Source organism: Eulemur rufifrons, chromosome 28 (genome assembly GCF_041146395.1).
Source record: "Eulemur rufifrons isolate Redbay chromosome 28, OSU_ERuf_1, whole genome shotgun sequence".
Classification (NCBI taxonomy): domain Eukaryota; kingdom Metazoa; phylum Chordata; class Mammalia; order Primates; family Lemuridae; genus Eulemur; species Eulemur rufifrons.
The window spans coordinates 54,408,363-54,423,716 of NC_091010.1; the positions used below are offsets into that span (position 1 = coordinate 54,408,363).

The 15,354-nt window shown below is 39.9% G+C and overlaps 1 protein-coding gene across 3 annotated transcripts in view; it reads left to right on the plus strand.

Moving 5' to 3' along the window:
• Nucleotides 1–15,354, plus strand: part of MXI1 (MAX interactor 1, dimerization protein) — a 75,995-nt gene that overhangs the window by 12,099 nt on the left and 48,542 nt on the right. For 2 of the 3 annotated variants that reach the window (XM_069460060.1, XM_069460062.1), the window contains exon 2: nt 5,974–6,106. In XM_069460060.1, coding sequence (XP_069316161.1) covers nt 5,974–6,106 — 133 coding nt within the window. Of the gene's footprint in view, nt 1–4,785; nt 4,990–5,973; nt 6,107–15,354 lie in introns of those variants that run through there. The other variant, XM_069460061.1, reaches the window with a different exon arrangement.

A 15,354-nucleotide genomic window follows, 5' to 3' on the forward strand; every position in this document is an offset into this window, starting at 1 on the left:
TTTTTTTTTTTTTTAAAGGCTTTTAAATAAAGTTGCATCTAACTTTGAAAGAATAGATCATTGCAATACCAAAACCCATAAATGCAACAAAAAAGAAAACTATTCTTGCTTTTGAATATAGATGCAAAAATTCTAAACAAAAATATTAACTCATGGAATTGAGCAGTGCTTCAAAAGAATAACATACCATGGCTGACCAGGTTATATGGCTGAAAGTCATGAAATCTACCAGTATAAATGATTACAGCCACAAAATATGGAGAATAACACGTGACTACAAAAACAAATGATGAAAAGTCATTTGAAAAAAGTATTTGGGAGGCATTTCTCATGAAGGAAACTACTTCCATACAACAAAGATTGTTTACCAGTGGTGGTCTTTTAATTACAGTGAAAGAGTGAGTTTGGGCTCAGGGCTTGCAGTCATCACCAACAGAAAAAGAGTTGACTCTGAGGGCAACCTCTCTTTAGGGAAGAATGAACCATGAACAGAAAAAAACAACATTGGGATCCTTTGGGCATGTAACTTGATCCTGACATTTAAAGGATTGGGGCCCCATAGGTTTAAAAGATCAGAAAACTTACTCCACTTTGTTTTTTGTTTTTTTTTTCTTTAAACATGAATCAACCAGAAAGAGAATTGTAGAGATGAGAAGAGAGCACAGGACTGCAGGCCTGAGTTCAACCCTTGCTCCATCAGTTTGGTAGACAGCTGTGTGGCCTTGGGCAAATGACTACACCTCTCTGAGCTTCAATTTTCTCAACTGAAAAATGGAGACTTATTGAGAAATAAGCTTAATAACATAAATTTCTATGACATAAACCATGAAATGTTCTTTAGAGAAACATTCACTTGGTGTGGCCCTAGCAAAATCCTCCCAAATATCTTATCAGTTGCTCCTGAGGAGCACCCAAGTAGGGTGCTCCAGAGTAAGCAAGCCACTTAGGTGAGCATATTAATTCAGTCCTGCAATGCAGATTTCTTCTTGGATCCAGGTTCATGCAAAAAAGAAGGAAAAGGACATTGGAGAGATTAACACATCCATTATAATCACTGAAATAGGCTGCTGTAATAAGGGCCATTTAATAAAGTGTAAGAAGCCCTTTTCTAGCAGGGAAGAGATGGGTCAGGGTGGAAGTCAAGTGTAGCTGTTTGAGTCTTTGCCAGTGGTCTGATCTCACCAGAAAAACTGGAATTAAAAAACAACAAACTTCTAGATTCAGCCATCTCAGATTAACACTGCCTCCCCCTGCTGTTCCCCCCACCTCATGTCCTTTCCCTTTCTCCCCAGCTCGGACACCTGGTGGCTTGGTGCCTTTCTGTGTGGTTGGGATGTCAGCCTGCAGCCCTGGTGACTGGAGCCCTGGGAGGCGGCAGCTACCTCTGGGTTTAGCATTACGTCATCCCTTCTAGACCCAAATTTATCTCGGCTGCACACAGACCCGCAGCTCTGAGCTGCCGCTGACTTGAGGAGAGCTTACGCATGAAGTTAGGCAAGGCTGACTCACTGGGCAGAGGGAAAGGTTTTCTGCTGCTGTTCACGTTTCTGGGCTCTGAAGAGAGAGGTGGGGAGGAGGGCTGCGGTCTTCATTTTGGGGTGGGGGATGGAAAAATATACAACTGTTACGGTTCAGAGCTCAGAGCTCACTCTCCCTTGTCCCCAACTTTGATTATTTGAAAACCCCCATCCTTAAAGATAACTGCAGAAAACAATGCCTTACACAGTAAGCACTTTGCAGTTTCGAGGAAGTTGTAAGCACCAGGTGTCACCAACACAGTGACGTGGGACTTGTAACTTAGCATCATGGCCTCTTCACCTTGCTCCATCTCGCCTCTCTGCAGAAAAGATATAACATACCAGCTTCTATTGTTTATGAATCTGCAATAAATCACTTGGAAATCTGCACTTAGTAAACTGTGCTGGAAAAGGACCCCTGAAAATTGAAAGCATTCCCTGCTTCCTTCAGAAGGCAGAGTGCCCCCATCCAGGCTGTGATTGTTATGCCTGGGGAACTCTGGGGGACATTCTCCATTTTCAAATGAGACTACCCCCCACACCCCACACCCAGAGAGGTACTTTAGGGAGAGGACAGAACCAGAAACTATGGGTAGGATTCCTGGTTCTTTTGTCAGTAGACTTTGGAAGCCTTGCTTTTCCTGTTTCCCCATCTGTATTTGTAGTACAAACTAGATGCATCTGAGCAAAAGAAAGGCCATGGCTGCCTCTGGGTTTCTCCAGGCTGAGACTGTTGCTGAGGGATGGTTTGTGGGTAGCATCGCTTTCCTGAGGATGGAGCCCTAAGGTTTGTGCTGCAGGAGGCTGGTGTGGCCAATGTCCAAGCCAGGACTTCAGTAGGCAGCCAGAGCAGGGAGAAGGAAGTGGCACCTCAATTGCTTTTAGAAAAGGCTGGAGATTTCTGTACATAAACCAGCCCTTAACACTAGCCACTGCCCATAATCACCATCACCATTGCCTCTCTTCTTCAGTATTAGCAGGTGGCCTTTCGGTGACTCTTGCTGTACTTTCCATTTCCTCATCTCTGTCTTGGCCCTCTAGAAGGACTGGTTAATTCACTTGGAGATTAACTATGAAAGGCCAGGCATGGGCCCCAAGCATCTATTTAGCCTTTTACTAATCTGCTATGGCTGTATGACCTGCAGAATTAAAGCCATCTTGAATTTACGTATATTTTCAGTTTGTACTACTTTTCTTGTCACATGGGTTTACCGGTCATTGGGCAAAGTAGACTTGTATTTGTCATAAACTGCCTCTTTTAAGTTCCTGGGATAGCCCTTGGCAATTTGAGACCTAAAGCTTAAAGGTGTTCTGCAAGTGGTGGAAACTGACTTCCAACCTGATAATGTCTACCCTCAGCTAACAGATGTGCTGAATGAATGGTATTCTCTTGTAAATAATTGCATCCCACCCCTACCCAACACGTCCCTTGTTAAGGGTGGAGGGTGATTGCTATCAACACCCAATGGGAAAACCCAGAACTGCAACAATCTAGCCAACAGCTGAAAAAACTTTCTTTTTCAAAGCCTTTACAAAATAAATAAATAAATTAAATAAAATAAATTCTCCTGTGGCTTACGAATACCTCTCATTTTGGGTCTCCTTACATTTGATGGAACATCTATTTGGTTCTGAAGTGTGGTGCCAGCTGTAGTATTTAAAAGAGCTGGCAGAATTTTACAGCTTGTGACCTCACTGGAGATTTCGTTCACTTTACAAAAAACAAAAAAGTACAAGAGAGGGGGTGTTAAAATGCAGCATGAAGTCCATAACATTTTTGAGAGGGTAAGATTTCCATCCCAAGACAGTATTTTCTGTAGTAGCCAATGGAGTGACCACAGGCAAAGGGAAATTCTCCCCTCACTAGGAGCTTCCTGTTATTTTGGATGTCAACCAGCAGGTTAAAATAATCAGGGCGGGGGAAAAAGTTATGGATTTGTTTACATAGTTCCCAGCTTGCTCTTGGAGCCTTCAATAGTTAAGATCCTCTTGTCTTTCCTCTCCCTAGATCAGTTACTCTCAACTGGGGGCAGCAGTGAGGGCGGGGAGGATTTTGGGCCCCAGGAGACATTGGGCAATGCCTGGAGGCATTTTTGGTTGTCACACCTGAGAGATGGTGGTGTGCTACTAAACATTCTACAATGCACAGTTCAGAGCCCCTGCTCCAAGAAGGAATTAACTAGCCCCAAATGTCAATGATGCCAAGGTTGAGGAACCCTGGCCTAGACTTTGAGGACTTGGAAAGAGAGTGGCAGTGAGAGTAGCCAGAGGCACCCTTTATTTAGCCATGGCTTTCAGTTACCTCTCTACACGGAGAGCATTAGAGGAAACACTTATACTCACAGCCTGCACTTATTGAGTGCCTAGTGTATACTGAATGCTGGAGTTATTCCTTGAGAGCAGGGTCCGAGTCTGTTTCTATAATTACTGTGTACTGTGCAAATGAAGCAATTATATCCATTTACTACATGAGGAAAATGAGGCTTGAAGTCCACACAGCAAGTGTAAGCAGAACCCTGTGTAACTCCAGCGCCAAATCACTTACCTACTGAATCATATCCTTCCCTTGCAGCACCAGAGAGGTTTTTCTGGAAGGCACTAGCGAGGGACAGAGGGAGAAAGTTTTAAAAAATAAGATTAAAAAACAAAACAAAACCAAAAACCTGTCTGTGTGGAAGCAGAGCCTCATGGAAGCCCTGGTGAAATAGTCCCTTGTTTTTGAACAGCGATTTTGGCTTTTCAGGTGTTTCTGTGTGTGCTGTCCGTGCAGGTGTATTACTTTCCTCATTTTGCTGATGAGGAAACTGAGGCACCTAAGTTACATGAGAAAGTAGTGGTAGAGGACTGGAACATGGCACTTCAAATAAGGAATGCCTTGGCTCCTGGGCACTCGCAAGGAGGGAGTCATTGAGAAATAAGCTTCCTGGGAGTGGGGTTAAGCCGGCTCAAATCCTTCCCTCGCTCAAGCAAGAGGCGGCAACTTCTTAGTCTTCCACCCTAGAGAAAAAAGGAAGCCCAGCGCGACTACACTTCCCAGGTGCCACTGCGGAATCCTGCCGGACGCAGGCGCACTGAAGCTGCGTGTGTACTACGATTCCCAGCGTGCAGTGGGCGGAGGCGGGTCTACGCTCCCCAGGGGGCAGAGGAAGGGACGGGCGGGGGCGGGCCGCGGCGCTGCTCCCGCCCCTACCCCGTGCTCGCGCCGGGAGGTAAACAAACCGCGCGCGGGCTGCTGGCAGCTCGGCGGGCGCGGCGGAGAGCGCGCAGAGCCGCTGCCAGGCTGGCCCGCTCGCCCGTCGCACATGTCCGGGGGCGGTGTCGGACTGTAGCCGCCTGCGGCGCCTCCTCTCGGCCGGGGAAAGGAGTGCGGGGAGGCCCCGGTCGCCACCCGCAGTGTTCATGGAGCGGGTGCGGATGATCAACGTGCAGCGTCTGCTGGAGGCAGCCGAGTTTTTGGAGCGGCGGGAGCGAGGTAACGGCTGGGTTCCCCCGCCTCCGCCGCTTGAGCCCGCGCGGGGAGTGCGGTGCGACGGGTGAGAGAGGGCGCGCGTATGCGCCTGTGCAGCGTGAGACGGGGTGCGCGCGGGTGAAGGGAGGTGTGCGCGTGTGGTGCAAGACGAGTTGCGCGCGCGTGTCAAATGAGGTGCGCGCGCTCGCGCAGGTTTGTGTGAAGAGAGGCGCACGTGAGTTTGTAGGTGGAGTGTGCGTGAGGCACACAGGTGTGAGAGGAGGTGCTCGTGTGAGTGGGGGTATGTTCGCGCTGGCAGCATGGGGGCTGCAAGGGGAGCAGCCTGGGCTGGAGGGGCGCGGGGACCCGGAGGGGGCGAGGGCGGGTGGCTCTGGGGGCCGGTGTGGGGTCGGGGAGGGAGCCGGGCAGGTCCGAGTGGACGGGCGAGGCTGTGGGAAAGGCGGGGAAGGAAGGGCCTCCTGGTGATCTGACTGCGCTGAGATGGGGTCCCTTCAGGGGTGGCCACCAAAGGAGCTGTGGAGAGCGAGAACTCTGGGAACTGTGGTGTCAGGAGAGAGACGGTCCTTTAAGACCAGGCGATTGAGTTACTTGATGTACACAGAAACGTGGGGCTCAGAGAGACACTCTAGAATGGAGAGAGTTAAAGGAAAAGGGTAATTTTGACACAAGTGAAATCATTGAGGGAATGGTTAACTGTTCTCAGAAATTAGAGTATTTATGTCCAAAAGAATTCTTGGAGAAAGGATTTTGGAGAGGAAGGAGAAATTATTTGGTTTAGAGGAAGTATCCTCTTTCCAGGCGGTGGGTTGGGTCTGTACAGGTCTCAAGATGGATGTCTAGGCAAGGACTGGCATTTTTATCTTCCAACTAAAAAGAGTGAAAACATTTTCTTTCTTTCAAAAACCTGTTACTGTAAGAACTTCGGATTTGTGGGTCCATGGATTTGGGTATTTACGTTCTTCTTACATCTTTTTTTCTTGCTCTCAGAGTGTGAACATGGCTACGCCTCGTCGTTCCCCTCCATGCCAAGCCCCCGACTGCAGCATTCAAAGCCCCCACGGAGGTTGAGCCGGGCCCAGAAACACAGCAGCGGGAGCAGCAACACCAGCACTGCCAACAGGTACGGAGCTGGGGAAGTTTAGAAAGGGGAAATGCAGGGAAGGGGCGCAAACTCAAGCAGAAGTGCCTGACCTGTGGACCTAAATTTCTCCTCTAATCCTAACTCTGGAGCAATGCTATGGGTTTCTTTACCACCACCCTGGGGATTTGGCCCTTTTAAAGTAATCAAGTCTAGGAATCATAACCTGGCTTTGTGTGGAAGGGAAGGAATAGGATCTGGAGAGACAACCAAAGAGGTTCTTGCTGGGATTATTAAGATGGGGAGGTCTATGACTGAGAGGACAGTAAGTTGAGAGACTTGGCAGCATGTGTCCATGCCTGCAGTCGCGCTGAAAGTAATCTTGGACCAGCTTTCATTGTTCTGTCCAAGTTTAAGATAGTCCGAAGAGAATTTTTAAAAATCAGAAATAGCTCTGGCGGGGTATAGAGCAGAATCAAGGACTTTGTTAAAAGAATACAAGCATTTAGGTAAAGTAGGAAGTTAGTGGGCATGTCGATTTGTTGTTTAAGGAGTAAGGGGAAGACCACATTACGGAAGTTCTGCCTCTTATTTGATGAGATTGGATTGGTAAGCGGGCTTTAAGCAAAAATTGAAAAAAAGATGTTTGTCCTTCAAGCAGAACAGATCCTTTAGAATATGCTTGTCTGGATGTACTCAGACATAGCTGACTTCCATTTTTTAAAACTTTGGGTAGTATCTGGCTGTCTCTTTAGTGTTTTTATTCCAGGGAGCCAGTGAATTCCAAGGATTCATCTCATACGCCGTTTTCAAAAGGCTTTTCTTAAAAGAAGATCAACAGATGGCTGCTTTTTCCATTGATGAGATTAAATTAGACCTTTATTTCTGATTGCCAAAGCTTTGTCTAGAGAATATAATAAACATTTATGGGGAGGGGGGCTGGGAGGAGCGATCCTTGGGTACAAGTGGTTGGTCAGTCATCTGGGGAGGCAGATTAGGGAGGGAAAAGGATTAGGGCTCTTGATGCAGAAAACCTGAGGCGCCCATAGATAAAAATTTAGAGCACATGAGGTTGGTTTGTCCTCTGTATTTCAGACATCACTGAGGCAAAGCATTCACTCTTCTCCCTTTGACTTATCTTTAGAGCTGTGTGTTTTATTTTATTACTATTTTTTTTTCTTTTGGCTTCTCCATTAAGACTATTCTGTATTAAGCTTTATTTCTTAAATTATAAAAATAGTCTTAAGCTTAATATGCTACATTTTTGTGTATTTTTCAGTCCATATGTAGATTAAACAATTTTTTTTTAACCTGGAGATATGGAAAGAGTACCAGATAGGAAACCAGACCTAGGTTCTGTCATGCTACAAGTATTTAAGTCTTTCCTATTTTGTAGAAATTAGGTATATGATCTCATTATATTTCCTTTATGCTCTTTACCGTTTTCATCTGTAAAATGATGGGATTTATTAGGTATTTACCAAGGTCCCTTCTTTCCCTGAAGTTCTATGACTCTGATTTAGTGACAGTTTTAGAGATCAAGTACTATATTAGTAGTTCAGTATATCTCCCCATCATTGCAGATGTGACATTTTTACTAACAACCCAAAGATTATAGAGGCATAAATAAGATGTACATTTCTAGATTTTAGCAATTATGTTACAGGTCATTAATAAGAAAGTCTTTGTCTCTGTTGTCTTATATTTTGCTCAGCTTGGGGTTTTGATTAAGTGATGTTTGTCTTTCATGGTGGTGTTGTGTTAGGATTCTACTCTTGTGTGTGGGATCATACTGCTAATTACTGTGTTTTAGCACAGCGTGTTAGAAAATTTGTAAAACTACAAGCATGCCATGTTGTTCTGATAGGTACCCAAGGAAGAATCCATGTACATTGGACTACCTAGGGCTAAGGAAAGTACTTTTTCATGGGAATATAAGTATTAAGAAAGAAATAAAAAGAGAGAAAGAAATAGATTTTAGAACATAATATCTCAAAGTCCTTCCATGTGTGGGTTTAGGCTGGGGCATATGAGAAAAATGTGTGTACGAGTGTGTGTAGTTCAAGGCAAGCACCAGGTGAAATTTATTGAGGGGGAGCAAGATAGGATTATAGAGCAAGATATAGGTTTACAGAGCAAGGTATATATGCCACAGATAATGGCCAGATCCCTTGTAGCAAAAGAGCAAGAAACTAGTATATTAAAGTGAAACACTAGAAATTATTTCTCCTTAGCCACTTACTTAAAATTTCTGCCTCATGGAAGTATACGGGAGCTGAAGATCAAATTCCAATACTAGGGTATTTGGGAAATAGTGTTAATCCATTTGTAAGGGGACCCTGTGGGCTTCCTCTTAACTTTAAGCTTACTTTTGGATTTAATAAAGATTTTATTATACTGGTTACATAAAGCAGAAAGAAGATTTATAGAAATTTCCATTTTTTCATCATCTGAAACAAGGAAAGGAATAGAGTTAATGAATGTATGTGTCTTATTTTTTCCCAATCAAAAAGCTACCTTTGTGGAAGTTGCTGTTCCTGCTATACATCTTAAGCATTGATCGTTGATATATGTCATAAAATGACATTTGTTTTCCTGACCATTGTAGCATCTTTAAGATACAATGGTAGTTGACTTCCCCCCTAATATTCTCAGGTATAACGTGATATTCCTGAAAAAATATTATTTTATAAATTTATGCTGAGAGTTGACTCATAATATTATAAGTTCCTATATCCCCTTTCCCCTAATCCTTGAAATCTTATTTTCACAGAAGTACAAAAGAGAGAAAATAAATGATACATGATATTACAAGTATGTACCTTGCAAATACCAATAATTTTATCATTTGGGATCCTTCTGACAGTTGGGAGGTGACCTATGATGCATAATTATTTTTTAAACACATGCTTGATATTACTGTGGTCTTGGTCACAGCCTTCTGGCACACTTCCTAAAATTAATCTTGCTAAGCTGTTACTGCTATTAGAGGACCTGGCTGCAATAGCTATCTGGCTCATTGGGGAGCATCAGATAAGCTAAAATTCTCTACTTTACTATTCGGTCTCACAACTGGAAAACCTCAAGGTCTGTCATCTTTAAAACTCTACTAAATGAGCCATGACTTCAGTGTAACACTGATTTCTTCCTAAATGTCTCTTGGATCTGCCTTCTTTTCTCTTACCTTCATTGCTGTCCTTCTAATCTCAGATACTATCATCTCTTACCTGGACAACTACAGTAACCTTCTACCTGGTGTCCCTGCAACCATAATTCTCATGAATTGGCTGGTCTTCTTTCACTTCCTTCAATATACTATGTTTCCTTCTACCCCAGGGTCTTTGCACATGTTCTGTTCCCCACTGGGAATCATTTTTCCTCTCCCTTTGCCAAGTTATCTCTATATAGTAACACTGTAACTTCAGCTCAATTATAACTTCCTCAGCGAAGCCTTTCTTCTTCTGCCATAGTAGATCAGGCCTTCACATACTTCATGGCACCTCTACTTTTCCTTCATAGTGTTCATCATGTTTGTAGAAATACAGTTTCTACAATAGGATGTTTCTTTTCTTTTCTTTTCTTTTTTTTTCTTTTTACAATAGGATGTTTCTTAAATTTGTGTCCCATCCTCCGTGAGGGCAGGGATTGAGTCCCTTCTGCTTAAACATTTATCCCCAATACCTATCACAGTGCCCTGTACACAGCAGGTGTTTCTTAAAGTAGTGGTCCCCAACCTTTTTGGCACCAGGGACCGTTTTCATGGTGGAAGACAATTTTTTCACAGACTGGGGGGGATGGTTTCAGGATGGTTCAAGTATGTTACGTTTATTGTGCACTTTACTTTTATTATTACATTGTAACATATAATGAAATAATTATATAGCTCACCGTAGGTTGGGGACCCCTGTCTTAAAGAATAGGTTTTCGAACTCCAGGTAGACTGTCTTATATAGAAACTGAGTTTCTTTTTTTTGCTAAGTACCATACTAGACTGGAAGGAGAACTGATGGAATAGTATGCAACTCCTGCTTTGGCAAACACTAATTACTTTTATTCTAAGGGATGTTGATTGATAATACATTTGGAAAGGAAAAAAATATGTAGTATTTGAAGAATTAAAATCTCCAAACTGTCAGTTCTTTTAAACAAGTATATTATAGTAGGCTGCAGAATACTACACTTAATTTTAAAGAACATTTATTGTCATCTTATGTCATGATAAAATGATACCAAAACTTGTATATTCAACGATCCAAAAGTCTATCATATATTGTCAGTAAATATTGGTATGAGTCTATGACACACATAGTAATTGCATTGTCTTAAGGTGACCTGGAAAGTTGTAAGTAACCAATTTATGCTTGAATTTCAAGTTGATATGTAATTTCTTTGTAGTGTCTTATGGATACTAAATCTCACAACAGTGGTGGTTCAGTTCTATCTACGAAGATTGAGGGCATTAAAACACAAATAATTTTCCTGTTGCTTATAAGGCTTTAGTTTAACTTTTCTTAAACTACAGAGTAAAGAAATGTTTCAGTCTTATATTTCACAGGGAATTATTGTATTATATTTTCAGCTTTATATCCTTTCTGGCTGTTGTCTTTGTGGATTTTTAGGTTTTTTTGGTTATAGGATAGTTAATAGAGGATTTTTTCCCAGTAGTAATTTGAGATGGTTTATAATATCTTCTGTTTTTATCCGTTTAATGTACCTGTTCACAGAAGAATTAAATGAAGCCTTAGTTTTATGAAGTTTCTTTCTACTATCTACTATCGGGATCAAGTCTGATGGATGAGGGAAGGCTTCTTCAGGTTGAACATTCTGCAGTCTTTTGCTTTCACTTACCTTGAACATTTCTTTATGTGCATAGTTACATATCTGTGGACATTATTTTTAATTATTATGTGATATTCTACTTCATGTATGTACCATAATTTATTAAGCCAGTCATTCATTGAGATTTAAGTTATTTTCAGATTTTTTTGTCATTCCAAACAGGGCTGTTATGAATATCTTTCTGCAGATACGTTTGTATTTATCCACCTAGATCCTTAGGGTAAATACGAAGAATTAGAATTGTTGGGTCAAAGGGTAGATTCCATCTTCACTGATGGCAATAATAATAATTGTAACACCTTGCATTTAATATACTACTTGTATATAAAGTCCTTTAACATACATTATCATCTCATTTAGATTTCAGGACAGTTCTGTGAAGTAAAGTGGAACTATTTTCCCCGTTTTTTTTGATGAGGAAACTAGACTGCTGTGCCAGTTAATTTCCACAGGTAGAACTAGAAGATGAGACAGATCCCTGGGATTTGCTTCTCCAGCATCAGCAAACAGCCTTTAGTAATAATTTACTTAAAAACTAAGACTCAGTGACTGTAACTTGAAATTTTGTGTGTTAGTGCTTTGCTTTTCTGCTCTGTCAAATGCCTGAAATGCTATTTTTTAACCCTCTGTGGTTTGCTTCCTTTTTCACCAGCTATTGAAACTGCTCTCTTGAAGGTAATTAGTAACCAAATTTATTGAATTTACATAGAACTGTTGCTATACCTGATTCCCTGCCATGAGGCATGAGCTCCCTGAGGAACTTATGGTATATTTGGAAATAGATTATCTACATATAATAAAATAGTAAATAATGAAAGGCAGTAAGATGCTATAAACAGGGCCATTTTTGTGTCAGATGCAAAGTACAGAGAGTGAATTGTTTAAATTTATAGAAAAAGATTACAATATGTTACTGTAGGAATGCTATAGATTCACGATATACACTTGACCATTGATTAACTTCAGCATGCATTCAGGGAGATACAGGGCTTTCATCATTTGGTGTTAGCACTAAATTCCTTATATGTTGTCTGAGGAACTGACTTCTTATAAGACAAAATATTTGGTTCAGTAGATAATTCTGTTATTAATGTTACTGCATACATTTCAGGGAATGTGTTATAGATTTTATTTAGTTTTATGACATTGGATTAAAGGGTTTCCATGTGGTGCTTATTTCCTTGCCTTTGTTTATCAGGGGAAATATTTTTGATAGTCTTTTGAGAATACCATGTAAATATATTTTTGGAGGCTCAGTGGCCAGTCTTGAAGCCATTTGAAATGGGCAGTTCTCAATTGTAGAGGGACATAATTTTAGTCTTTATCAAGTCATATATTTTGATAAAGCAACTGATTTTCTTTTACTCTGATTTTGATTAATTAGGCAGGGACAATTTAGGATTCTCATTGTTTGAGAAACTGTAAAAAACTTTTCCTTTTATGTAATAAAAGAGACTAGAGGGTAGTGTATAGTAAGTTTGCCTTGGTATTAGAAGACATGTGAATTTTCAGGTATTTAATTTTGATTCCACCATAGTCTTGTGTGATAGTGTATATCTTCTATATGAATAGCAGAACTAAAGTGATCTTCAGTCTCCATAAAAACTCTAGACAATATATTGCCATTAATACTGAGTCTGTTAGGATTGGTTTCGGTAATCTTTGTAGGTAACAGTGCACATAAGTTACTATTTTAAAACTTAGAATTCTAGGTATGGCTTTACCAAAGCCATTTAGTATTCTTAATATTATCACTTTAACATCTGCATATTATTATCCAATCGGTTGTCCTTTGTAAAGCAGGTTACATTCCTGGAAATAGCACCGTATGTCAAAAAGAAATACTTGAATTTCATCTTTCTGTAGAATCATTGTTGATTAGGGGGTTACTATTATCAAAAGTTCGAAGTCCAATTTTTTTTATAGAATATATCATAAACATCATAATCCACTATTTAAAGAAAAAATGATTTATCTGTATGAAATATAAATACTTTTAGATACATATAAATTAAATGGAATTATATGGTAGTTATCTAATAATGTAAGAATATATTGCCATAGTGTATGGCATATAGTAATTATTTTCTTAATGAGTCCTGCCTCATTTATTTATTTTTTGCAAAAAGTGGGTGATAGAATGTGAGCTCCATGAGGGCAAGTATATTGTAATTTTAGAGTATTTATATTCCCAGTGTAGGTACTTAGTAAGTACCTACTACATGAATGAATGGCTGAACACTTTGAGCAAGATCATGGAGATCTGAAGGCATTATATTTTTTTATGAAATGTTGACATATCTTTGATAAGAATTTTGAAGAAATTTAGGCTCATTTGATTGCTTTGTATGAAACTGATCTAGGAATGTTTAATATCTTTATTCTCATTGTCATTTTATTTGTAGCAGGTACAGTCTTTGGAGATAAATTTATTTATTAAGTACTAGTATGTGCTTATACTAGTGCTTCATACTGTTGGCCATTTTTATAAGTGTGAAAAGTAACTTGGATGATAATGGTAAAGTATAAGAAGTGTGAGGCACAGTCCTTTAAGATGAAGATCTATTCTACATGTTTGCACAAAGACTTGCACAGGAATGGTCATAGTAACGTTATTCATAATCACTAAAGCTGGAAACAGTCAAAATGTCCATCAGCTGATGAATGAATAAATAAAATGTGGTATATTCATACCCTGGAATACCACCCAGCAATAAAAAGAAATAAACTATTCATACGTACAACAAAATGAATGAACCACAAAAACAGTATATGAAATGAAGTCAGACACATAAGAGTACATACTGTATGATTCCATTATAGAAAATTTATAGATAAGGCAAAACTGCAGAGAAAGAAAACAGATCAATGGTGGCCTGAGGGATGGTAGTAGCGATTGACTGCATGTAGACAGGAAGAAACTTTTGGGGTGACAGAGTGTTCTAAAATGGATTGTGGTAAGGGGTACACAGCTGTATAAGTTTCCCAGAGGTCATTGAACTGTACACTGAAAATGAATGAATTATATAATATGTAAATTATATCTCAATAAACTATTTAAAAAAAGATTGCCTATTGTTTGCAGTAAGTTTATGGAAAGTCTTGAACATGTGACACATGCTAAGAAGAACTGAAGGTAGACTGGGTGAATAAATATTATCCAGTGATTCCTTTGAGACTTGAAATAAACCAATAAGGGATGAGGAGGAGGAGTGTAGCCAGTTGGAATATGGCACTTCCACTCCTGCACAGCTCCCAGAGCAAGGAGACTCAGTCATCCTGCTAGCCTCTCCTCCCATATTCCCTTTGAGAACCCCCTTTTTGTGTGGTATACGTCCCTTAGAGACAATTACATTCTTTGAAATATTAATAGATGCATAATGTCTCTATAGGGAGGAACTGAATATATTAACAAAAATTAGGAGCAGCTTCAAAAAATGAGCTTTATATTTATTGGTAATGCTGTTAATTATAGTGCCATTCTTTTTTTTTTCCCCCCCAGCAAGTATTTACTGAATGTTTATTTCATGCCTGACTCTTTCCTAAGACACCGAATTATAATTTAGGAAATCGCTGATATTTTTTCCATTTTAAAAGGTTTATAGAGTATTGTTCTGTAATAGAATGTGTTATAAACTGATGAGGTAATCTGAATAATTAGTAGTTTATCATAAATGTCCTTTTTTAACTTTCGAAAATATGTTTAAGAGCAATCATTAACCTTCAGGATTCTCTGTAGTTGATTATTTCACAAATAATGCATAACTTTAGTATGTATAAGATGCTTCTTAATTTCTGGTGGTGCAAGGAATAGAAAGTGAAATAGTTATTTTAAATTCATTCTTAACATTTTAAAAAAGTAATATATGTACATAATTTTAAAAGTCAATTGCAACTAGCTTATAAAGGAATATAACAATCCCCCTGTACTATCTCTCCTCATCCAATTTTTGCTTCTTAGAGGTTACCACTTCTAATATTTTAGCAGTTTCTTCTGCTGTTTGCCTCACATTTCTAAATAAAGTAGATGAGAGCAAATATTCCCCAAAGGAATGATGTTTTCAAATTATACACTTCTTAGTAATTTATAGTATTAGTCTCCTACAATAAGGAATTGATGTTTTACTCTCATCCCTGAGTACTTTGTGGTAGATTATTGCCTCAATTTCATGATAAGGCTTAATTACCCTTTTTTAAAAAGTAAGCTTTATTGAAGTATTTCCATACAACAAAATTCCCAAATTTTTAGTGTGTAATTCACGGACGTGATGTGTACACAGTCATGCAACCATCAACACAGTTGTTATATAGACAGTCTCTGTCACCCAATACGTTATCTCGTGACCCTTTACTGCCTTTCCTCTCTTCACCTCTGGTCCCTGGCAACCTCTCATCTCTTTTCTGTTAGTGCAATTTTGCCATTTTTAGAATTTTATATAAGTCGAGTCATA